The sequence below is a fragment of the Gymnoscopelus microlampas genome (assembly GCF_963454915.1).
Source record: "Gymnoscopelus microlampas genome assembly, chromosome: 21".
Classification (NCBI taxonomy): Eukaryota; Metazoa; Chordata; class Actinopteri; order Myctophiformes; family Myctophidae; genus Gymnoscopelus; species Gymnoscopelus microlampas.
In genome coordinates this window covers 35709477-35735666 of record NC_139958.1, presented here as the reverse complement: position 1 = coordinate 35735666, position 26190 = coordinate 35709477, and the positions used below count along the sequence as shown (strand labels likewise).

At 41.5% G+C, this 26190-nt stretch overlaps 3 protein-coding genes across 4 annotated transcripts in view; all 3 read left to right on the top strand.

Moving 5' to 3' along the window:
• The window catches only part of dnajc21 (DnaJ heat shock protein family (Hsp40) member C21), a 218275-nt gene that overhangs the window by 70936 nt on the left and 121149 nt on the right, over positions 1 to 26190 (top strand). The window lies entirely within an intron of this gene.
• Positions 5671 to 25852, top strand: LOC311038107 (cathepsin K-like). 2 transcript variants are annotated; one of them, XR_014600015.1, is made up of 9 exons: positions 5671 to 5692; positions 6228 to 6348; positions 6569 to 6691; positions 7140 to 7301; positions 8729 to 8950; positions 9250 to 9415; positions 17328 to 17433; positions 17994 to 18373; positions 25782 to 25852. XR_014600015.1 is itself a non-coding variant. In XM_084047448.1 (8 exons), the coding sequence occupies exons 1-8, from the start codon at positions 5682 to 5684 to the stop codon at positions 18091 to 18093; spliced, it is 1011 nt and encodes a 336-aa protein (XP_083903574.1). In that variant the 5' UTR covers positions 5671 to 5681; the 3' UTR covers positions 18094 to 18509. The 2 variants fall into 2 exon arrangements, 1 of the variants encoding a protein (XP_083903574.1); XM_084047448.1 differs by lacking the exon at positions 25782 to 25852 and having other exon boundaries at positions 17994 to 18509.
• Positions 20048 to 25625, top strand: LOC311038108 (cathepsin K-like). The gene is made up of 8 exons (XM_084047449.1): positions 20048 to 20082; positions 21498 to 21618; positions 21972 to 22094; positions 22566 to 22715; positions 23403 to 23621; positions 23923 to 24091; positions 24527 to 24632; positions 25439 to 25625. Exons 1-8 carry the CDS (start codon positions 20072 to 20074, stop codon positions 25536 to 25538), a joined length of 999 nt encoding a protein of 332 aa, XP_083903575.1. The 5' UTR covers positions 20048 to 20071; the 3' UTR covers positions 25539 to 25625.

Genomic DNA, 26190 nt, shown 5'->3' with positions numbered 1-26190 from the left:
TAACATATTTAGCACACTTGCACTAATTTGAGGAGTATAATGATGATGATGTTACACTTTAAAACACAGGACAGCCACCCTACTGTGTTGTGTTTGTTATTGTTATACGTTTCTTATTGAGTTTCTTTGTTTGCCTTTGTTTCCCTTTTGGGAATTAATAAAGTATATCATCATCATACGTCAACTACTGTACTTTCTTACTGACCTTTTCCCAGTCATGATGTAATACCATGGTTTTGTTTATATTTTATTCAAAATCCAAAAATGTTATGACCTCAACTTATTTTTAGTTCTTCCCCATATTACTCTTATCTTATAGGCCAACTATAAAATGAGCAAAACAGTCTGTCCATTAGTCCTCATCCATTTTTCTCCTCAGTGGGTTGACAAATCGAACTGAACATGCACATGGGTGGTGACCACTGGCATATGCAGGGAGTAAGGAAGTAAATTTGTCATGTTTCCCTGTTTATTACTATTAGCATTCTCGCTATGAGATCTGTAGTCACGGTCACATTCCCGTTGCCCGGACGGGCGGGGGGGGGAATGTGGGTAACACAGGTTACAGGTTAAACTGCATGCTACACAGGTTACATGTTAAACTGCATGCTACACAGGTTACATGTTAAACTGCCTGCTACACAGGTTACATGTTAAACTGCCTGTTACACAGGTTACAGGTTAACAACTTTGATCATGGAGAGGGCCACTATATTTCAACACTCACTCCAGACGGCCACATTGCATATACTGTCGGGCCTTCTATGTCACACAAAAGTAGCAAAAATAGCAGATCTACAAGCTAAAAATGTGTCGCAGTACGACACGTTTTGAGCTTGTAGATCTGCTATTTACGGGGCCAGAGCTCTGCTCTGGAACCGTATTGTTATTGGCAGTATTCTGTCACTTCTTCTTCTTCTGCCACTTTTCGCAGTTCTGGCTGAACCGTGCAGTCGCTTTTTACGAAACTCGGCCATATGGTAGATGGTCATGAAAAACGATCAAAAAATAATTCTCACAATCTTTCGTCCAAAGGTGGCGCTATAGCACTCAATTGAAAATGCCAACTTTGACCAGGTACAACTCATGCCCTGTTTGACCTACAGCCATGAAACTTGGATACACATATGCGTCTCCTCATGCTGAACAACTTTCACCCTTTGACTTTTGACCTCTGACCTTTAGATCTCCCACCATTTTGAATTATATGAAAAACAGTCATTGGCTCCTAACTTCTGCATTTTTTCACTTATGGAAAATCCGTTGGAAATTTTTGTAGGCAGTGGTCCAAGGTTCAAGTGCTAAACGTTTCGTGCAGATTGCTCAAAAATCCCAGGAGGAGATAGATTTTAACTATTACAGTTTAAAGAAAATTATTCATCTGTGCCTAAAACATACATGCAGACTCACATTTCTTTGAAACTTTGCAGAAATGTACAGGGTCATTCCAAATATCACTGAAACCAATCTTACTCCAATTGGCCAAAAGGGGGCGCTATAGCAATTTTTTGAAAAGGCAGACTTTAAACAGGCATAAGTCATGCCTCGTTTGGCCGAAAGTCGTGAAACTTGCTTACACATGTGCCTTGACTCATGAGGAACACACGTATCGATTTGACCATTAAGCTCCGCCCTTAGATTTTCCGCAATTTTGAGCAGTTTGAAAAATACTTGTTTTTGCCAGTTCTGGCTTAACCGTGCATATGCTTTTTACGAAACTCGGCCATATGGTAGATGCTCATGAAAAACTACCAAGAAATAATTCTCACACTCATTCGTCAAAGGGTGGCGCTATAGCACTCAATTGAAAGTGCCAACTTTGAACAGGTACAACTCATGCCCTGTTTGACCTACAACCATGAAACTTCGATACACACATGCGTCTCTTCATGCCCGACAACTTTCGTGGTCTGACTTTTGACCTCTGACCTTTAGATCTCCCACCATTTTGAATTATATGAAAAACAGTCATTGGCTCCTAACTTCTGCATTTTTTCACTTATGGAAAATCCGTTGGAAATGTTTGTAGGCAGAGGTCCAAAGTTCAAGTGGTAAACGTTTCGTGCAGATTGCTCAAAATCCCAGGAGGAGATAGATTTTAACTATTACAGTTTTATGAAAATTATTCATCTGTGCCTAAAACATACATGCAGACTCACATTTCTTTGAAACGTAAGTAATGTAGAGAGTCATTCCAAATATCACTGAAACCAATCTCACTCCAATTGGCCAAAGGGGGGCGCTATAGCAACTTAATTTAAGTTGAATTGCAAACAACATGACTGTATCAATGAATACATGTGCAAATGGTAAAGATAACCGGAAATGCTTATTTGAGAGTACGTTTTTTCAACGTATGACATACTTCATTCTGAAAATAGCTGATCTACAATCTCACAACTTTTCATGGTTTGTGAGCTTGTAGATCGGCTACTTTCACTAGTTTTGGTTCTGAGGAGATGTACAATTTCTTCATTGGTAAATGGTTTGTGAACGAGTGATCTTAGTGTTAGTGAAACAGGGGCTTGGTTCATGAAAGAAGGCAAGAGTTTATGATCTTCAACAGACAATATCAGCCTGGACAAAGCTATAGCACTATAGGTAGTGTTGCAGCCTATTAGTCTGAAGGTTGAGAGTTCGAATCCTGTTAATGGCAGTAGGTTGAGATGTCCAATCAAACCATTATGTTTCCATCTCTCTCTCTCATCAATCTATTGTTTCCATGTCACTCTCTCTCTCTTCAATCTATTCCGTTTCCATGTCTCTCTCTCTCTCTATTCACTGGCCCCGTATTATCGCTGCTTGCAGCTATATTTTTGAATTGGAATTCAGATTTTTTGTGCTATTTTTGAATTGGAATCCTGAAAAGTAACATTTTTATTTAATTTCAAATGCATGTAGATATACTTATGTTAACTTTATGAACTTAAATACAAATACATTGTACATAAAAAAGAGAATTAGAATTATAATACTAGTCATTAAGCTACTAATAGACTAAAGTAATTAAAGCGGGTCATGAATTGTAACAGCTGAAATCAATAATATATCAGTATTCCGATATTAACCTGCGGGCCACATTAAGTGAAGGTGAGGGGCCCCGGGCCGCCAGTTGCCCATGTATGGAGTCACTCGCAACGTTGCCAAGACATTAGTGCTGAATTGTCAGATGTCATGAAAGCTGTGAAGAAGCTGTGAAGAACACCCTGCTACTTCACCATTTTGAGGTTCACACGGAACAGTGTGTCTCACACATGTTGAAGTACTATGTGTCTAATCAGGAGTTTTTACTTCTCCAAAACTGCACAGAGCTGGCTGACCATTTCAATGACGATGTCTGGGTTGTGAGCTGAACAGAATTTTAAAGTTCTATGCAAGGCCACAATGCACACGCCATTCACGTTTCTGTATGACAGAATGTAAAGCATTCTAAAAAAATAAGAATACACAGTATGGGGTCCTTCTTCATCTCTCTATCAGCTAGGGGGTCCTTGACCTGAAAAACATTGAAGACCCATCTACATAAAAGCGGAAATACGTCATCCAGCGGAAATACGTCATCCTACGGAAATACGTAGGTTCAGTAGTGAACCTACTGTAGCAAGTTCACACTTTTGAGTGTTACTTGCATAGTCTAAATGTAAACCACACTTAACACCCACATGTCTGAGAAACGTTTACATTTCCTTCTTCTGCTGCGTGTTTTTAAAAGTGTTGCATAGCGAGTGCTGACAACTTCATTTGCTATTTTCGTGCCTTTTATACTTGGAGACTGCCATGCTCAACTAAAACTTTTTCAGCATTTTCAAACAGCGACCTAACCGACATTGTATTGAATGAGAGCAGGGTGGAGAGCAACTGTGGTTCAGCAAGACCGATATTTAAATAAGAGAAGGGCAATTGCTCCTGTGAAAGCAAACAGGCAGGTGCTCAAGCTCTGGTTGGATCCTATGTGTGCACACTGCACAGGTTACAGGTTAAACTGCAAAAAATCCAGGCCTCTCTATCTGAGATTCCCAGGCTGAATTAGGGGCCCAGCACGTCCCTGGCGTTAACATAACATCCTGTAGTATAGGCTATTTAGCACTTTTGTTGCACTACTTTGCAGTACTTTGAATATCAAAAATGACCAAGGTATTGTTTCAAAGTTTGTTTTCGTTTTTGATATTTATTAAATCATTTATTTCTTTGTAGAATACACAGAGTCATGGAATGTGTGGCTAATTACATCGCTTGTGAATAATAAATATAAAAGTTTTCAATAATAATAAGTAATGATGTTTAATATGTGAGCAGTGGCTGGACTCTCTCTACTTGGTAGGTCATTCACAATGATACTAATAAATCCCTATGTCCTTTCAGTGTGGAAGATGAAGCAGACATTAGCTGCAACAGAAGTGAAGTGACTTTGCAAAAACTTCTGGTCAGAAGATGTTGTTACTGTAGGTGAAAAAAACAGGACTGGACTAGACAAGACTTTGCTTGTATAGATATATTTCAAACCATGTATTTTTTAATAGGTGGATAGGTCATTTTCAATTTGGGCTCTCAGAGTGGTAACCCAAAAAAAGCCAAATTCAGACATGCATGACAGGTCACACTATATGGAATATCCTACAGTACATGTTTTTTGTTTGTTTTACCCAAAAAGGTATCCGAGAGGAGCTGATGCCTCAGAATAAATCAATTCAAAATGTAGGGATGTTAAGAGACACAATTAAAGTCAAACAATTAGAAGCATTCAGAAGCAAATCATAAAATAAATAATGTTGCCATAGAAACATCTAAAATGACACAGATGCTGTCCCGGATTAAAAGGTATAAAGACTTATGAGTTCCAACAGGTCTGAATGGGATTTTAGAGTTTCCAATGCTGTTTTTTCAGTTGTTTTTTGCATGCCCCTCTATCGTCCTACAGTATAGATAACTGGTGGGATAAACGTGCACTTAAAAGATATCATGATGGTTTCTTTCTTGTAACATATACAAAGTGAATATCTTAGGCTATTGGTTCAGTTTTCAGTAGACTCTGTTATTGACATGAATTACAAGAAATGCAAAGTTAATAACCGACAATTTCAAAGTGTCTTGCTACTGGCCCCCTGGGCCTGGGCCCGGTAGGCCCATGCGATAACTTAACTTATCTTAACTTATGTGAACTTAAAATTATTTGTTTCATATTATTTTATTTTATGGCTTTTACTGCCCTGGCATTGGCCATTTGTGCCCTCAAATAATTGACAACACCAAAGGCCAAGTGGCCCTACTCCTAAAATCATGAAATTCCAGTCCTGCTCCACATAGCCCATTCATCAGCTTGTGTTAAAGAATTGCTTATCACTTTATCATTATTCTCCGGTCTGGACAGACCGGAGAATAATGACATTTGATTACTGTGCACAAAATGTTTTAAATTAGATTCACATGACCAAGTAAATTCACAGATGGGCAGAGAAATGCAAAGAAAGCACTTTGTATTAGGAAACATTGCTGCCCCTTGTAAGTGTGATTTTTTTTTCTACACACACAAATTTGAAGTGTTCATTTAACTCTGAGGGTGTAAAAATATTGGTCAATTTTCACACTGAAACTGTTAAATTAACACTCAGTATTTTACAGTGAAGTGTGTTATAAGTGAGCTTTGAACTCTTATCTCCAGGACAAGGGAGTCAACTCACTTGATGACAACAAGGTATGTTTAGACAGCATTTTCTCATTTGCATTATTATATTTAATGGGGAGGCATGAATAAAGCTGTTGTACTCTAGGAAGGAAGTTCCAGTCCAAGTCCAAGTTTAGTCGCATACAGTATATGAGAGTAAGAGCATATATAAACAATTTACTGAGACATGAGATACTGTAAAACAGATGCTGAACTTTATCTTTTTAAGGAGGGAGCACAATATACTGCTACTTAACAGGAACCAAAGTGTCTTGTATGACAAGTTACCCCAATTTCAAATTTTTGAAATTTTGAAATATTTTCCAATAAAAAGAGAAATTAAGATAATGAAAGGATCCCCATGTCATGGGATGATTCATTCAAGAGGCACGGACAGTGTTGTTGTTTTTTATTGGTATCCTGATAATTTGCAAGGTAATTTGGATAATCTTTGTAGTTCATCTGAATCTTTCAGTTTGTGATGGATTTCTCTAAATTACCAGAGCAAAAGCAGAATCATATTCAATCATTATTGTGACCACCAGTGTCATTTGTATTGTTTCAGCATGCGCATCCTGGTTGCTGTGCTGCTTTTGACCGTTCCTGTTCTCGGTCAGTTGTTCTCTGACTTGAATGAACAATGGGAAGGGTGGAAAACCCAGTTTCAGAAAATGTACCAGGATCAGGTAAGATAACAAATACTCTACATTCACAAATTTTGTCTAACATTCATCATAAAATTGTCACACACACACACACACACACACACACACACACACACACACACACACACACACACACACACACACACACACACACACACACACACACACACACACACACACACACACACACACACACACACACACACACACACACACTAATCAGTCAGTGTGCATGTTTCAGGATGAGATGGCCTATAGGAGAATGGTTTGGGAGAAGAACTTAAAGCTGATAGAGAAACACAACCAGGAGGCCTCAGCAGGACTGCACACCTTCACCATGGGACTCAACCACCTGGCTGACATGGTACGTCTGTCCTCACTCACAACAGCAAGGACACATTCATGCTCTCATGCCCGTATTTCATGAATATGTAATCACCTGAAATATATTGTCTGTTTACTAAAACGATGGAGAGATGGGGAGACCCCTGTTACTGAACAAAAACTCTTGGAATATAGAGCTTTAACTTTTTAACAAAACACTTTTTGTTTTAACCAAAATATCACTTAAACTACCTTTAAGTACAAAATACACTTGCCAGAGTTTAGAAAGAAGAGCAAATAACTAATTGGGTCAATACAGGGATTATCAGGTCTACAGCGGAGATATTACACATAATATAACATCATAATATAATATAATATAATATAACATAATATAATATAATATAATATAATATAATATAATATAATATAATATAATATAATATAATATAATATAATATAATTATATGACCTTTTTGTCTATCAAGACAACAGAGGAGATCAACACGAAGCTGAATGGTGCAAAGATGGAGGACCTTGATGATTTCAAAAACGTGACCTTCGAGCAAGAAGACAGTGGCTCACCGGGGCCATTACCTCGGACAGTGGACTGGAGGAAGGAAGGCTGGGTCACTCCAGTCCGAGATCAGGTATGTTGTGAGATATGGGGATATAAGCTATTGACCTACAGTCCTACGCTGTAATATCCTGACAGTAAATTTGACTCAATGTACATTTTGCAGTGTATTAGTGACTACACTCAGTGATTCTCTACTGCATTTGCACCTGGCCCCAAATTCTGCATTTCCCATGAAGTCAGGACCAAACCTATTGGACTCCACTCACTTACTTTGTCTATGACCCTTTCAAGATCCACTGCGATCTAATTTGTGGTCACAGGAAATTGGTTGAGAAACACTGCTCTAAAGGGTACCCATAGTGGAATTTGCCATGAGTGTTCTGAAACGTATCTTTCTCAAAGCCGAAACAGAAATGAAAGGAGGGAGAAGAGAAGAGAATCAGCAAGTGAGGAAGAGGGAGAAGAATGAGAGAGAGAAACATAAAGAAAGAAGAGTGTGAGAAAGAGACAGAGAGAAAGACAAAGACAGAAAGAGAGGGGTCAGACAGAGACAGGAAGAGGGACAGAGAACAGACAGACGGAGAGGGAGAGAGCCCCCCCCACAGAATATTCAGAGAGAGGATCAAGTCTCCCTCTGCCCCTACAGTCCTCAGCTATCAGCAGCTATTGATTATTTATTTATTTATATATTTATATTAGAAGCAGGTTTTAAAAAATGTATATATATCAACAAATCTATTAACCATTTACACGCATCGCAACGAGTTGTGAACTTGTAGATCGGCTATTTTCACTTTCACAAAAAAGAAAAGACATTTATTGATTTAAAATGTTTGCCTATAATGACAAGCCCAAAATAGGGATTGATTATTGATATGATTAATGCATTAAATAATTAAAAAAAAATTATAATCAATTACATTGATCAGTTTATTAACCGCTGCTTAGTGCCACCATCTGGTAGAGGATGGTATGTACGTATGTAGATACATGTGTCATTGAGGAACTTACGTTACTTAATATGTATCTGACAGCGGACCCCCATCAGAAAATGTTTTGTGCCAGAGAACCCCAAACAAGATTTGTGTTGTTGAAATATTTCAAAAGATATTCCAACATTTTAATATACGTCATGAGTTTGGCATGGGATATACAATTAGATTTGTGTGTGTGCGTGCTGCATAGCATATTCAGCATGCCTATTGTCCTATGTGGACTACCATCCTATGTGGACCTGACAATGCGTTGATACTCTTTTGCTTAATGTCTAATCTCATGTAGCCTACATACCTGCGCTAATGTGGACCCACTGAAGTATCACCACCTCAATATCTTATGTCTAATATATTGTAGATTCTGTACCTTGTCTATGCTATCTGTAGTGTACTGTATATGTGGACACCTACATTTTTGCCTCTCCTTGACGTGTTTTTCTTTGCCGTTTGATTTTTTCCCATGCTCTCTGCTCTCTCGTCTTTTGTGTACTCAAACACAAAGGGATATGAATGTGGATCATGTTGGGCATTTGCCGCTGTGGGGGCCCTTGAGGGACAAATGAAGAGAGTTTCTGGTAGACTCACCCCCCTAAGTCCCCAGAACCTGATTGACTGCAGCACCCAGAACCACGGCTGCAATGGTGGATGGGTCTACAAAGCCTTCGACGACGTCAGACGCAACGGAGGGATCAACTCCGAGAAATCTTACCCCTATAAAGCCAAGGTTATCTTATTTTGTATTGTAAACAAACCATTTTGCTGAGCTTAACATAATTGATTGATTGATTGAATACTTTATTAGTAAGTTTGGGAAACAGTACGGCAGTACAGTTACAAAAGCTATGCTAAAAGGATAACACAAAACCCCCAGGGGGCTTGTTTCCATTATGGTCCTTTGTACTCAATTCATCAAGACATACAATACAATACATTACAAATCAGTAATGTATTGTATGTGTATTTGACACTTTTGATAATTACAATGTAGGAGAATGTGAGTGTAATTAATCTCATTTGTTTAAGGCTGGGAGATGTAACTATCGCAACTCTGGAAAGGCTGGATACTGCAAGGGATACATCCCTCTGCCCAAGGGCAATGAATACGCTTTGAAGAAAGCTGTTGCAAGAGTGGGGCCAATAGCTGTGAGCATTGTTGCCAAAAATACAACTTTTCACCTCTACAAAGGAGGTACGTTTGAGACATCTAACATGATTGTAGTACACAAGTTATGGCTACCAATGAGCACTCAGCAAATTGGAATGTGGCTACTGTAAGGATAATTCCTTTTAACAGGTCGTTCATGAAAGTCCTTGCGGGCTTGTTTCCAATGAAAACCTGTGAGCAATTAGGGGTTAAGAGTCTTGCTCAGGGACAAATTTCATTTCATCGACATGTGGCCACCCGGCCAGACACAGGTCTGCTAAGTTATAAAGTGCAAAATGTGCTGTGTCTGAACCTTAAAAGAATAATACCGACTACGCCACCTTTTTTAGAAGAGGTATTTGGTCCTCTGAAATATCAGTCACTTAACAAGTGACATAGGCAACACAGGTTCGACCAATAATTTAAAAAGCTTTGGCAAAGAAATATTTGAAGCAGGCAAGGTTAACTGGTTTAAAAAGGTAAATACCTTTTTTATTATAAAAAGCCCTTTACAATATTCTAAAGAATAAAACATACAACTTTAATTAAACACTTTAAAATATTCAGATACCACAAATAAAACTATGAGACCACTAAAACTAAATGAAAACACACTAAGCTAAAATTGTAAATTAAAGTGACCGTGACTGGGAATGGATTGGGGGGGGGGGACAGTTCTGTTTGAGGAAGTGTGGGGATCTTCTGACGCGGCGCCGTCCACAGCTCCTAGAGGGACAGAGAGCGTAGCGGCAGATCACTCGAATTTCAACAGTTTGCACAACTCAGTTTCTCAGGTAATGGCGTAGCCAAATGTGATTAATCTTCGACAGTGCGGGCCGATTCAGGTACTCACCGACAAGGCAGAGCTATTGCTCTGCCGCTGCGGTAGTTGCGTGTCGCACTGTTCAGTATTCTCTCTCCGTCTCTGAGGTGATCCACGCCGTCTGCTCGTCTCTCTGCTCGTATGTTGTGCTGGCCGTCGCTCTCCCCACTCTCCACTGTCCGTAACTGTTCCTCTCCCTCCACGGTGTTGTCGCTCCTGTGTGTCTCTCTCCTTGTGTCTCTTTTCCCTTTCCCTTTCAAACATTTCCCCGTTCTCTGTTGTACGCGCCCCCTGTGTGCCAACTGGCTCCGTGGGTTTCCAACGCGTGCTCTGGTTGGCGGACCGTGTCTGTGCGTCTGTGCCCAGCTGTAGGCGTTTCGCTAATTCCAGTGATTGACAGGCTCAGTTCAGTCAGTGGCAGAACAAAATCATTAATACACACAACACAAATAAATCAACTCAAATAACTCAACATGCAGCAAAAGTAATAAACAAAATCACAGCAAAGTAAGTATAATCAAAATCACAACAAACCAAAATAAATGATATCACAGCAAAGTAAATCATAATCAAAACACAGCAAAATCATAATAATAATAGTTCTGCCGACTGACATCCCCCCACACTTTTCTGTTGGCAGTCCCCTGCCACAACACTCACAAGTCTCTGTATCGATTGGGCGGCTGGCCAAAGTTTGGTCTGGTGGAACGCCGGAGATGTCCATCTGGTTCTACTGGGGGAAGTCTAGCTGCCACTACTGGTGGGAAACAATAAAATACAGGTACTGGGGGTTCCTGGGTTTCTGTTACTGGCAGAGGGGCTTCCAGTGGGGGAGCTATACACACCTTCAAATTATTTCTGTGAATAGTCTGTTCTCGCCCGCCCTTCTCTGGTTGCACTTGGTACACCAACCTAGTATCACCCACTGAGCGTAGGACCACATAGGGTTCAGGATTCCACCAAGGGCACAACTTTCCTCTTCCTTGCCTGTTCCTATCTCTGACCCACACACGTTCCCCAGGCAACAAAGGTAAAGCTTTGGCTCTCTTGTCATAACGCTGCTTGTTTTGGGAGGCTGCATGACCCGTTCTCTGTCTAGTCAGATCATAGGCTGTGGACAATCTGTGTTGGTGCCCTGTCACCCAGCTATCCAAGTCGAACCTTGGCTGTTGGGGGCCCACACCTAACCCAACGTCTACAGGGAGTCGCAGATGACGCCCAAACATGAGGAAGGAGGGGGCATAGTTAGTTACAGTATGTGGGGTATTGTTATAAGCATGTACTAGCTCTTGCATATATTCGGGCCAATGATGCTGCTTATCTGTCTCTAGGGAGCGGAGCATATTCAACAGGGTTTGATTAAAACGTTCAGCACTGCCATTCCCTTGCGGGTGGTAGGGCGTGGTTCGACTCTTAGCTATACCATATGTGTCACAGAGCTGCTTCATTAACGTGGACTCAAAATTAGCACCACGGTCCGAATGAAAACGGGCCGGGCAGCCAAAAGGTTGGATTACATGGGTCCATAAAGCCCTTACTGTAGTCTGCGCTGTCTGATCACGGGTATGGATTGCCCAGGAGTAACGTGTAAACAAATCAGTAGCAACAAGGATGTTCTGGTAAGTATCTGCAGGTCTGCCTAATGATAAAAAGTCTAACCCTATGACTTCTAGAGGGTAGGAAACAGTGATAGGGTTTAGTGGGGCTCTAGGCTCAACTCTCTCCCTCTGTAGGCTGCAGGCAACACAACCCTGGTGGAACTGGCGTACCTCTCCCTCCATGCTCGGCCAGTAGAACCGCTGGCGGATCCAGCCTAAGGTACGGTCCACACCAGCATGTGCGGCAGCCTCGTGGGACTCTCTCCAGACCTCTTGACACCTGGAACTTGGGCACACAACCTGGAAGTGTTCTTCGAGTGTATGAGAGTCAATTACTTTTCGACACAAGATGTTATTTCTGACTTGCAACTTTTTCCACTGTTGGAGCAGCCTCTGGGCTCTACGAGACATTGCCAAACGTTCTGGGTTGCTGGGACATGTTTGCTTCTCCACATACCTCCTGATGGTTTGAATGTCCGGGTCACCCAGCTGTGCGTCTTCCCATTCACTGCTGACCCATTCCTCTCCTCCACTAGGGGTCAGCTCAACAGCAGCCACACTGGCAATTGGTCCAGGGGGCTCGGGGGGCTCAGCAGGGGCTGGGCACCTAGACAGTGCATCTGCATTGACATTACTCTTACCGGAGCGATACTTTATGTCGTAATCGAAGGAGGCCAGCTGGGCTACCCAACGCTGTTCTACCGCACCTAGGCGGGCTGTTTGTAGGTGGGCGACTGGGTTGTTGTCCGTATAGATGGTGAAGTGCGCCCCGGTCAGGTAATCTTTAAATTTTTCGGTTACCGCCCACTTTAGACCTAGAAGTTCCAATTTGAATGAACTATAATTGGCGTCGTTCCGCTCGGTTGGATGCAGGCTCCGGCTTGCATAAGCTATTACTCTCTCTTGCCCTTCTTGGACTTGGGCCAGGACCGCGCCAAGGCCCAGGTTGCTGGCATCTGTATACACAATGAAGGGAAGGTTATAGTCAGCATAGGCTAAGACAGGGGCAGTTGTCAGTGCAGTTTTCAATGCTTCAAAGGCTTTCTGACATTCTGGGGACCACTTTACTTTCCAGGACTTGGTGGCCCGATCGACTGGAATTCCTGTCAGTAACGCATTGAGGGGGCGGGCGACCTTAGCAAACCCAGACACAAAACGTCTATAATAACCAGCTAGGCCTAGGTATGCTCGAACCTGACCTACAGTACCAGGGACTGGCCAATTTGAGACTGCTGAGATTTTGCCTGGGTCTGGTCTTACCCCATCACGATCTACTACATGGCCCAAGAATTTAACTTCTTTTTGGAGGAGCCTGCATTTGTCCATCCTCACCTTCAGCCCGTGCTGCTGGAGGCGCTCAAACACTTTGTCTAGGTGTTGTAAGTGGGAAGCAAAGTCAGGGGAATAAATTATGATGTCATCTAAATATACTAATAAGGAATCTGTCACCTGTCCGCTTAGGCACTGTTGCATCAAGCGCTGAAATGTGGCCGGGGCGTTGCAGAGTCCGAAGGGCATGCGCTCAAACTCAAACAGGCCCAGGGGAGTGGTGAAAGCTGTCTTTTCTCTGTCTCGGGGGTCCATCTCAACCTGCCAGTAACCGCTGGCCAAGTCAAGAGTAGAGAACCACTCAGCTCGGGTCAAGTTGGTCAGGGTCTCCTCGATTCGAGGCAGGGGGAAAGCATCTTTATGGGTTACAGCATTTAATTTTCTATAATCCACACAAAATCTCCAACTGTTGTCTTTCTTTTTAACTAGCACTATAGGTGCTGCCCATGGGCTGCAACTTTCCTTGATCACTCCTTTTGTCAACATTTCTGCAAGCATAGTTTTGACTTCCTTATACATGAGAGGAGGAAGGGGGCGGTACCTCTCTTTGATGGGTGCTGCGTCGCCGGTATGGATGCGGTGTTGCACCAGGTCGGTCCGTCCAAAGTCCTCTTCGTCTCTGGCAACTACTCGCTCCCATTTAAGGAACAGGGCATGTAATTCCTCCTTCTGCTCTGCAGACAGATTAGATTTGTTAGTCATTTCGATCACCTCTTTTGGTAGGCCTCGGCTCTCCTGGTCACAGGTAACATCCACCAGTCCCACATCAACAACACAGTCTTCACCCAGGGACAGATCTAAATCATGGGAACCATGTACATTAGCTTCATCCACACGGTACAATTTCCCTAGTCTCTGGAAGCGGCCTATAGACATACTGTAAGGGTGGGGGTTACATACACGGATGGGGACTCTCCCTCGTCTTACTACCGCCAATGTTCTGGCAACACCAACATTGCTGGTCTCCTGTAGTGCTTCTACCATGGCATAGTAGTCTTCTCCATTGGGGCCCATTCGAGTTCGTCCCCACACTAGCATTTCACTCCTGGGGGGTACCTTTATGGTGCCACGGCCAGCCGGCCGCACATATCCTAGGGATCCATCCTCCTCCACGGTGGCTTCCACCCGACGGCAGGTTGCAAAGGCTTCTCTCCAGATCTTTGGGTTCTTGAGCTGGCGGGGAGAGAGGTCAGACCTTCCGGGCCACTTAAAGAGTGCATCCCAACACGCTTCAACCACGTTCATGCCAATAAGCAGGGGTTTAGTGGTGTCCTCATCTTTTACAATTAGAACCCCCCGCCCCGATATCTTAATCCCGTCTATCTCAAAGTCTAATACAGCATAGCTGGTGTAAGGGATCGCAAGATTATTGGCGGCTCTCAATTTTAGAATTAAGGGGGCTCTACCAAGCTTTGCTTGTGTAAAATGTTCCTCAAATAAACTCTGGCTCATTAAAGTGACTTGTGAGCCGGAATCTAAAATGCCTTGGAGTTTTACCCCTTCAATAGTTACTTCTAGGTTTGGACATCGTCCAACAAATGCTTCAGTGGCCCTCAACTCTCCCAACCGGTTATCAACCCCTGCCCCTCGGGCCTCAGCAGCAGGGAACTCTAGTTTAACTGTGGCCTGCTCCTACAATTCCTAGCAATATGGCCTGCTCTTCCACAATGGCGACAAATGGGCCTACCCTGTTCGTCCCAGTCGTTGGCGTAAGAGGGCTGTGGGGAGTCTCTTCTGGTCTGTACAGGAGGTGGCCTGTCTCTGGGTGAGTGGAGGGGCGGTGGCGTTGTAGATTGGAGGAGCGGTCGGATCTCCTTCATCAAGTCCTGGGCGAGTCCCTTCATCTGGGATTTTACATCTTCCATTATCTCCCGTTTCATGGCCTCTTTCCAGTCGGCTTCCTGTGGAGTGGGAACACGAGGGCGGACATATGAATTGTCAACTGCAGAGCAAGTTACCTCAGCTTGTGGCCGTCCATACTCTCCTTCTAGCAACAGCGCCTCCTGGCGTAATGCAGTGAAATCCTTGTCGGGGTTGCGGCGTGCATAGACCTTGATAGCCTGAGACAGAGGGCTCTCTCGTAGGCCCAGTAGCAATTGATCCCGCAGGTTAGCTGCGGAGGGAGGGCCGTCAGGGTCATGTTGCCGCAGCCTACTATGAAGTTCACGCAACCTTAGCAAGAAAGATGGCATTGACTCACTGGGGCGTTGAACACAACTAAAAAACTGTGAGCGTAGTACTGCATGGGGGGTCGTCTCATGATAAAGGGAGTCTAAATATGTGAAGACTTTTGCCACAGTATTCTTTTCCGCAGCTTCTAGTACATTAACCTGTCGTTTAGCTTCTCCAGCTAAGGCCCCAATAATGATAGCCACACCTGTAGCTTCCTCTAATGCTTGTGCTCCCAATATCCCTCTAATTTGTTCTTTCCACTCTATGTATTTAATATCATTTGCTGTTCCATTAAACTTCGGCAGCCACGGGGCACCGGGAAAAATTGGCATCATCATGTTTAAATTGAAATGACAAATAACTTAATTTTAAACAAAAACACCTTGCTTCAAATTTCTTTGCCTTCACTTTATATTGGTCCTGCCGACATACGCCAAATGTGGCCACCCGGCCAGACACAGGTCTGCTAAGTTATAAAGTGCAAAATGTGCTGTGTCTGAACCTTAAAAGAATAATACCGACTACGCCACCTTTTTTAGAAGAGGTATTTGGTCCTCTGAAATATCAGTCACTTAACAAGTGACATAGGCAACACAGGTTCGACCAATAATTTAAAAAGCTTTGGCAAAGAAATATTTGAAGCAGGCAAGGTTAACTGGTTTAAAAAGGTAAATACCTTTTTTATTATAAAAAGCCCTTTACAATATTCTAAAGAATAAAACATACAACTTTAATTAAACACTTTAAAATATTCAGATACCACAAATAAAACTATGAGACCACTAAAACTAAATGAAAACACACTAAGCTAAAATTGTAAATTAAAGTGACCGTGACTGGGAATGGATTGGGGGGGGGGACAGTTCTGTTTGAGGAAGTGTGGGGATCTTCTGACGCGGCGCCGTCCACAGCTCCTAGAGGGACAGAGAGCGTAGCGGCAGATCACTCGAATTTCAACAGTTTGCACAACTCAGTTTCTCAGGTAATGGCGTAGCCAAATGTGATTAATCTTCGACAGTGCGGGCCGATTCAGGTACTCACCGACAAGGCAGAGCTATTGCTCTGCCGCTGCGGTAGTTGCGTGTCGCACTGTTCAGTATTCTCTCTCCGTCTCTGAGGTGATCCACGCCGTCTGCTCGTCTCTCTGCTCGTATGTTGTGCTGGCCGTCGCTCTCCCCACTCTCCACTGTCCGTAACTGTTCCTCTCCCTCCACGGTGTTGTCGCTCCTGTGTGTCTCTCTCCTTGTGTCTCTTTTCCCTTTCCCTTTCAAACATTTCCCCGTTCTCTGTTGTACGCGCCCCCTGTGTGCCAACTGGCTCCGTGGGTTTCCAACGCGTGCTCTGGTTGGCGGACCGTGTCTGTGCGTCTGTGCCCAGCTGTAGGCGTTTCGCTAATTCCAGTGATTGACAGGCTCAGTTCAGTCAGTGGCAGAACAAAATCATTAATACACACAACACAAATAAATCAACTCAAATAACTCAACATGCAGCAAAAGTAATAAACAAAATCACAGCAAAGTAAGTATAATCAAAATCACAACAAACCAAAATAAATGATATCACAGCAAAGTAAATCATAATCAAAACACAGCAAAATCATAATAATAATAGTTCTGCCGACTGACAGACACATATGCTGACTTGGCCTGGAATCGAATCAGGGCCTCTGGCTCCCTAGGCAGGCTCACTAACCATTCAGCTATGGCCGCCCCTGTATGTGCTCTTATCTGGTCATTTGTGCATTCACATTTCACTTCTGATTCTCAAGCGATTGCTTTACCTTGCCCTGAGACCCTGCCACGACACCAGTTGTTCGGTGCATAATGCATTAATAATGCAACCTAATAATTGCCTGTCACTTTCCTTTTGTTACACAATATACCACTAGAGCTCCTGAAGAAAAAGGTCTTGTACAGACTTTTTGAATACATTTTTTTGTTTCAGACAAGGACTAATATTTTAGTTGCCTTGTTTTTCCTAATATGCTACCCGTGTTAACCATCAGGTGCATTTTTAACCATATTTGATCTTTCAGGTGTGTTTAATGTAAGCTGCAGCAAGGACCAGTCGACAAATCATGCTGTGCTAGTGGTGGGCTATGGTAGAGCCAACGGACAAGACTACTGGCTGGTGAAAAACAGGTGAATAAATCATCTTAAATGCTAAACATGATCAAGCTTCCCTTTTGCCCTATTCTGATAAAGAGTTACATTCCAGCATTCCAAAGCTTATATATATTATATTATATGTCCTTAAAAGAACCAGTGGAATTTTTAAATCAGTTCTGAAACTAGCCTTATTGTCAGTCAGTGGAGAGAAGCTAAATGTGAAGCTAAATGTGAAGCATTTTAATATCTGTACTTTACTTGAGTAGCCACTACATTTCAAAGACAGATATTGTACTTTTGACTCATTATAAATTAACCACTTAAGCCCTATTTCAAATATAGTGAAAATAGTTGATCTACAAGCTCACAAAGCTGCTATTTTCACTATTGTTCATATATATATTTTTTAATTATTTTTAAATGTTTTATGTCATTGCATTGATATTAAAAAGAAAATGTTATTTTTGATTTGTACTTAAGTATTGTTGTAGTGGAGTAATATTTGACCAGGAGTATCTATACTCAAGTCTTGGGGTTGAGTACTTCACCACTGGCTATTTATAATGACAAACATTCAAACTGAGTGTTTCCAGCTGGTCGGCTGCATGGGGTGAAGGAGGCTATATTCGAATGGCCAGGAACAAGAGGAATCTCTGTCACATTGCCAGCCATGCTGTCTACCCCAAAGTGTGATCGTCTGGTACTTCATTTGCTTAATTTGTAACTTCTGTGCTGGAAGTTTGCAAAAACATTTTGTCATTTTGCTTGAGCTCATAACACAGTAAGTGTTCAAAATGTATTGTGTTAATTTGCTTTGTGCTTATTAGTAAATCACATATACCCAAGTATTCATGGTACTATGTGTGGGCATACTAGAAAAATGATACCCAAAAACTGAATGGTAGCGGAACACCCAACCAAAGTTGTTTATTTAACATCACTATAAATCAGTACGTTTAGGATGCATAAACTGGTTAACAAATCTGAGCTGTGCTAAAACAAATTCTGGCTATAATAAAGAATGAACATTCAATGGCATTTATGTGTTGTGAGATTTGTATTTCCTGAAATGACGTGCCTTGCAAAAGTACTCCTTAATTAAAAGTCAGATTTGTCTGGGAATTATACTTGCACATATTTGTCCCAGCCAGTACTGTAATATAAACCCATACAATATGCGTTTTCTTTTTTTTCATTTGACAGATCTTAAGAAAAAAACATGCTGAGGCCTACAATATACAAGTAGTCCACTCTTTTCATTGTTGATAGTCATCTTCACATGCTTCAGTCTGACTAATTCAGCTTTATAATTTTTTTGCATTTTTGTTGCATAAAACATTAGAACAGTATGTGTATACTAGCATCCACAGCACATGTGTTTAAGACTGGGGGTGACAAAGGCTATATTTGAATGGTCAATAAGAATCTCTGCCGCATTGCCAACTATGCTGTCTTTCCTAAAGTGTGAAGTTGGGAGTCTGTCACCCATATTGCCTATAGAATTCAGGATGAATTTTCATGAACAGCAATTATCAGGGGACTGCTTGTTTAAACTATTGTTATTTGTGACTTCTGTGCTGGAAGGTTGCAAACAGTTTGTCTTTTTTGGTTCAAAATGTACCGTGTTAATTTGGTATCTTCTTTTTGTAAATTGCATTGTAAGTAGCCTCGGAAACCAACGGTTCCCGAGCCATGGTGTGGCCCATAGGGCAGGAGCCTATCTCCTGTTTCTGTAGCGTGAGGCGGCTTGATGTACGAGAACATCCCCCAGTCATGATGCACAAGTACACCCCCCTGATGCTAGTATATAACAGGGACTTACCACCAACCCTAGCCTGATTATCAGCCTGAAGCTGCGTGGAGGCGATTACAAGGGGGAGGGGATTAGAATTTCCCTAAAACAATTGGTTTCGATTTTCCCTAAACCAATCACAAGGGATCCCCACCCCACCTCCGACTCTCATTGGACGGTACTTTTTTTGTGCCAAATAAATCCTAGGTTAACATTACAACACCAGACCAAGAGGGGCAGTCCACTCAAAGAGTGGGCGAGGTCTATGGTCTGTACACCAACCCTTGAGTGCCAAGCAGGGAGGCAATGGGTCACATTATTAATAGTCTTTGGTTTGACCCGGATGCGGGATTGACCCTGAACCTCCCAGTCTCAGGGCGGACACTCTAACCCCAAGGCTACTGAGCTGATACTATGTGTGTCCATAATAGTGTAATGACAACGTAAGAAATCAGCATTTATAAACACGTTTATAAAAAATAAACTTGGCAGTGGAACATCCAACCAGTTGCCACTGTTCACGCATGTAACCCAAGACCTGAGGCCGATTCTACCAATGTCTTCTAATTTAGTTCTAAAACAGGTTTCTGAAATAAACCTATTTGCTATATACAGTGGTTAAAATCTACAATGACACAGATGCTTTCCCGGTTTTAATGGGTTAAGATACCAGATACCGAGTTGGTTGGCAACAAGACACAGGGAGGGAGACTGAAGTGTTTTCTTTAAAATAATGTAACTTAAACAATCTAAACAGAACAGGTCTGACCAAACCGAAAAGAGACATGAGGGTGATCAGTGCAGACTCAGTATTTTGCAGTGAAGTGTGTTATAAGTGAGCTTTGAACTCTTATCTCCAGGACAAGGGAGCACAACTTGATGACAACAAGGTATGTTTAGACTAATTTCTCTCATTTGCATTATTATATTTAATGGGGAGGCATGAATAATGCTGTTGTACTCTGGGAGGGAAGTTCCAGTCCAAGTCAAAGTTTAGCCACATACAGTATAGATGAGAGTAAGAGCATATAGAAACGATTTAGTGAGACATGAGATACTGTAAAACAGAAGCTGAACTTCATCTTTTTAAGTAGGGAGCACAATATACTGTTACTTATCAGGAACCTGTGGTGTGACAAGTTACCCCAAGATTATTGTGTGATACCATTAATGTTCAACAGCTACAATAATAAAAAAATAATACGGTATTCAAACTCTTCTGTTATCAGAATATGTAGGCTCAGCAGGTGTAACCTATAGCATGGCTGGGTTACTGTATATCTGATTCTGTTTTTTTTTTGCAGAATGTACCATATTCCTGTTTTTTTCTTCAGTTTTTTTCATCCTAGCTTTGTTTTTCCTACAGTTTGGAGATAATCCCTGAAACATCTAATCTTTAATCTAAATGTAGATATAAGGAGGGTAGAGAGGGTAGCTATAAGGGGTCATTTTGCTACCAAATTAATTCGCTTTTAATGTAGAGACTGCTACTATTTTTTGAAAAAAGACAAATAAAGTAAAAAGCAAAGATTCAAATACCCATGTTGGAATTGTTGATATTGAGAGTAACTTACAAAAATGTAATATATTAGGGTGCCAATGCTACAAAAACTCCTATTTTCCAGTCAAAAGAGAAATTAAGATAATGAGAGGATGAAAGGATTTTTTGTATTGGTATCCTGATAATTTGCAAGGCAATTTGGATAATCTTTGTAGTTCATCTGAATATTTCAGTTTGTGATGGATTTCTCTTGATAGATCTATATTTATCAATCTGATAAAGATATATTTAATTTGTATGTGCTTGTTCGTATTTGCTAGCCAGCCTGCCTCTTGTGTGTCAGTTTGCTTGAACTTCCAAGGTCCCTCAGGCAGTGCCTGCAACTTTGTTTTTGTTTGATGGCTCCTAGTATAAGTCAACAATATTAAGATAGTAGGTTAATCTCGGAATTGTGTACAGAGGTCGCCGTGAACCTAGTTGCCAAGGAAGCAACAACTGCTGACGTGATGATGGAAGGTGTAAACCCACACTGTGTATAAAACTCTCTGTTTAAACGTCAGAAGAATATATCTGGAACCATGCTTTTCCGGCACTTGTAAGATCTCTTCTCTGGAATAAACCCAAATACTATTATAACTAGAAGTTTCCTCCGTTTATTTTGTGCTTAATTAATTAATGTCTGACGTTAATATGGACCGGTTTTTACTAGGAGAAAATAAAGATATCATCTCTAAATTGCCAGAGCAAAAGGAGAATCATATTCAATCATTATTGTGACCACCAGTGCCATTTGTATTGTTTCAGCATGCGTATCCTGGTTGCTGTGCTGCTTTTGACCGTTCCTGTTCTTGGTCAGTTGTTTTCTGACTTGAATGAACAATGGGAAGAGTGGAAAACCAAGTTTCAAAAGATCTACCAGGATCAGGTAAGTTAACAAATACTCTACATTCACTCATTTTGTCTAACATTCCCACTCACACAGTTGAAACCAGGGCACTGTGAATGAAAACAAATGAAATCTATATAGAAAAAAAAAAACTATAGCCTCTCTGACGGCCCCAGTCATAATTCAAAAACGTTTTACTTCTATTTCACCTCCACCCCAAGATGTATGATTAGAATTGGCTGCACACACACACACACACACACACACACACACACACACACACACACACACACACACACACACACACACACACACACACACACACACACACACACACACACACACACACACACACACACACACACACTAATCAGTCAGTGTGCATGTTTCAGGATGAGATGGCCTATAGGAGAATGGTTTGGGAGAAGAACTTAAAGCTGATAGAGAAACACAACCTGGAGGCCTCAGCAGGACTGCACACCTTCACCATGGGACTCAACCACCTGGCCGACATGGTACGTCTGTCCACTCCTCACCCACAGCAGCAAGGACACATTCATGCTCTCATGCCCGTATTTCATTAGGTAGGCTACATCCCCCTGGACATGATAGTTTGTCGCAGGAATTTACCCCCAATCTAACCTTGATGCTGAGTGCCAAGCAGGGAGGCATTGGGTCCCAAAACCTTAGCTGATGAATGGGTACGCTCCCCTAATTGGCTGAACTTGACAACCCACCCTATATTTTCTGTTTACTAAAGAGCTGGGGAGACCCCTGTTACCGAACAATATCGGTAACAGTTAACAGTTTTAACCAAAGAATATCACCTAAACTACCTTTAAGCACGAAATACCCTTTCAACTCTGGAAAGTGTAGAAAGAAGAGCAAATAACGAATTTGGTCAATACAAGGACTATCAGGTCTAGAACGGAGATATTACTCATGATATAACAATAATGTAATGTATATATTTTTTGTCTATCAAGACAACAGACGAGATCAACACGAAGCTGAATGGTGACCTTGTTGATTTCAAAGACGTAACCTTCGAGGAAGAAGACAGTGGCTCACCAAGGCCATTACCTCGGACAGTGGACTGGAGGAAGAGAGGCTGGGTCACTCCAGTCCGAGATCAGGTATGTTGTGAGATATGGGGATAAGCTATTGACCTACACTGTAATATCCTGACAGTACATTTGACTCAATGTTCATTTTGCAGTGTATTAGTGACTAAGATAAGATAAGATGTGTATTGTCACTGTATGGGACATACAACGAAATGTTGTTTAGTGCATCCACTTAATGCAAATAGCAGCATCAACAAAGAAATAAAGATAGAGCAACATTACTGTATGTCATAAACTGTTAGTCTGTCATAGTCAAGTCATCATAGTCTGTTGTCAAATAAAAACATCCATAGTTCATACAATAAATCTGAAGAACAACAATATTGAAATATTGAAATATTAAATTAAGGGGAGACCACGGGGAACCATCCACTATTGCACCTGCCCAATAGCCCATATTGCACTTGGCATCATAAACAAAGAGAACAGTGTGTGTGTGTGCGTGCGTGCGTGCGTGCGTGCGTGCGTGCGTGCGTGCGTGCGTGCGTGCGTGCGTGCGCGCGCGTGGAGTTATGAATCCAACAGAGCTTTGACCCTTTCAAGATCCACTGCGATCCAATTTGCGGTCACAGGAAATTGGTTGAGAAACACTGCTCTAAAGGGTAGGCTACCTACCTAGTGGAATTTGCCATGAGTGTTCTGAAATCTGAAATGTATCTTTCTCTCTCTTTGTCTTTTGTGTACACAAACGCAAAGGGACATTGTGGATCATGTTGGGCATTCGCAGCTGTGGGGGCCCTTGAGGGCCAAATGAAGAGAGTATCTGGTAGACTCACCCCCCTGAGTCCCCAAAACCTGATTGACTGCAGCACCCAGAACCACGGCTGCAATGGTGGATGGGTCTACAAAGCCTTCAACTACGTCAGACGCAAGAAAGGCATCGACTCCGAGAAATCTTACCCCTATAAAGCCAAGGTTATCTCATTTTCTATTGTAAACAAACCATTTTGCTGAGCTTAACATAATTGATTGATTGATTGAATACTTTATTAGCAAGTTTGGGAAACAGTACGGCAGCACAGTTACAAAAGCTATGCTAAAAGGATAACACAAAAAGCCACAGGGGGCTTGTTTCCATTGTGGTCCTTTGTACTCAATTCATCAAGACATACAATACATTACATATAAGTAATATATTGTATGTATATGTAACATTTTTGATAATTACCATGCACCCCGAGGAGAATGTGACTGAAATTAATCTAATTTGCTTAAGGCTGGGAGAAGTTGTCACTATCGTAACTCTGGGAAGGCTGGATACTGCATGGGATACAAGTTCGTTCCCAGTGGCAGTGAATACGCTTTGAAGAAAGCTGTTGCAACTGTGGGGCCAATAGCTGTGGGCATTATTGCCAAAGGTTCAACTTTTCACCACTACAAAGGAGGTAAGTTTGAGACATCTAACATGATTGTAGTAGATACGTTATGGCTACCAATGAGCACTCAGCAAATGGGAATGTAGCTACTGCATGTGCTCTTATCTGGTCATTTGTGCATTCGCGCGCGTGCACATGTTCATTCACACACTGATGGCAGAGGAAACCATGCAAGGTTCCCAATGACCAATGGTCACCAGTCGTTTGGTGCATAATGCATTCATAATGCAACCTAATAACTGCCTGTCTTTTCCTTTTTCTGTAATATTACACAATATACCTCTAGAGCTTCTGAAGGAAAAGGGACAAGTCTTGTACAGACGTTTTGAATACATTTTTGCATTGTTTCAGACAAGGACTTAGATTTCAGTTAGTGTTTTCACCTTGTCTTTCCTAATATGCTACAGTCTGTGTTAACCATTTTGAACCATATTGATCTTTCAGGTGTGTATAATGTACGCTGCGGCCCACGCGAGAAGACAAATCATGCTGTGCTAGTGGTGGGCTATGGTACAGCCAACGGACATGACTACTGGCTGGTGAAAAACAGGTGAATAAATCATCTTAATGGCAAAACATGATCAAGCTTCGCTTTTGCCTTATTCTGATAAAGAGTTACATTCCAGCATTCCAAAGCCTATACAGTTAAAGCTTAAATCTATTGTGATTAGTCTAGACTTTTGAATATGACAATAGGGTCCTGCTCAGGTCCCTCGATGTGCCCTGAAAAGAACCAGTGAAATGTTTAAATCAGTTCTGAAACTAAGCCTTAGTGTCAGTCAGTGGAGAGAAGCTCAATGTCAATCTAATCAGGTAGGCCATTTACAGTGGTGGACTGGACAGTAACAAAGTTACATCTGTACTTTACTTGAGTAGCCTATTCGTATTTGTGGATAGGAGACTTTCAAGCCACTACATATCAAATACAGATATTGTACTTTTGACTCCACTAATTCTTTAGGAAGGGAAAAGGTACGTTATAAATTAACCTTCATCCCTATTCCAAATATAGTTAAAATAGCCGCTCTACAAGTTCACAACGCTGCTATTTTCACTATTGTTTACATATATTTATATAGAAGTTCTGGAAAACATTTTATATACATTATATTTTTTTATATTAAAAAGAACATTTTCTTTTTGATTTGTACTTTTGAATACTTAGGCTTACTAAGTATTTTTAAAAGCAAGTTCTCCAGTACTTTAACTCTAGTAAAAATTTGACTGAGCAACTTTCACTTGTAGTGGAGTAATATTTTACCAGGATTCAAATAATCTGAGTCTTGGGGTTGAGTTCTTCACCACTGGCTTGCTATTTATAATGACAAACATTCAAACTGAGTTTTCTGCTTCCAGCTGGGGGACTGCATGGGGTGAAGGAGGCTATATTCGAATGGCCAGGAACAAGGACAATCTGTGTCAGATTGCCAGCTTTGCTGTCTACCCCACATTGTGATTGTCTGTGACTTAATTTGCTTAATTTGTGACCTCTGTGCTGGAAGTTAGCAAAACATTTTTGACATTTTGCTTGAGCTCATAATACAGTAAGTGTTCAAAATGTATTGTGTTCTTTTGCTTTGTCCTTTTTTGTTATGTGTAAGCATATAAGTATAATGATGTGGTAGAGGAACACCCAACCAAAGTTGTCTGTTCTTATCTGTTATCACTACAAATCAGTAAGGTTAGGGTACAAAAACAGGTTAACACATCTGAGCTTTGCTAAAACAAATTGTGGCTATAATAAAGAACCTTATATGAACATTCAATGGCATTTATGTGTTGAGATTTGGATTTCTTGAAATAAAGTGCCTTGCAAAAGTATTCAAGCCTCCTTAAAAGTCAGATTTGTCTGGAATCATGCTTGCACATATTTGTCCCAGCCAGTACTTTAATGTAAACCCAAACAATATGCTGTTTTTCATTTGTCAGATCTTGAAGTAGTCCATTCTATTCATTGTGAGGTGGAAATGTATTTGTGGTGAGTGACGCCCTCCGGTGGCAGCATTCCTCATCATTCTGCTCATCCCAATTAAATGGGTTCCTAAAAAAAATGTGGTACCATTTAAAAACATAGAAACAGGCGTTCCAATGGTATAGAAGATATTGCC

Coding starts and splice junctions, on each gene's coding strand:
- LOC311038107 (XM_084047448.1), top strand. Junction 7,302..8,728: donor TCACTCCAGTCCGAGATCAG/GTATGTTGTGAG, acceptor TCAAACACAAAG/GGATATGAATGTGGATCATG. Junction 9,416..17,327: donor TTTTCACCTCTACAAAGGAG/GTACGTTTGAGA, acceptor TTGATCTTTCAG/GTGTGTTTAATGTAAGCTGC.
- LOC311038108 (XM_084047449.1), top strand. Junction 22,716..23,402: donor TCACTCCAGTCCGAGATCAG/GTATGTTGTGAG, acceptor ACAAACGCAAAG/GGACATTGTGGATCATGTTG. Junction 23,622..23,922: donor CTTACCCCTATAAAGCCAAG/GTTATCTCATTT, acceptor AATTTGCTTAAG/GCTGGGAGAAGTTGTCACTA.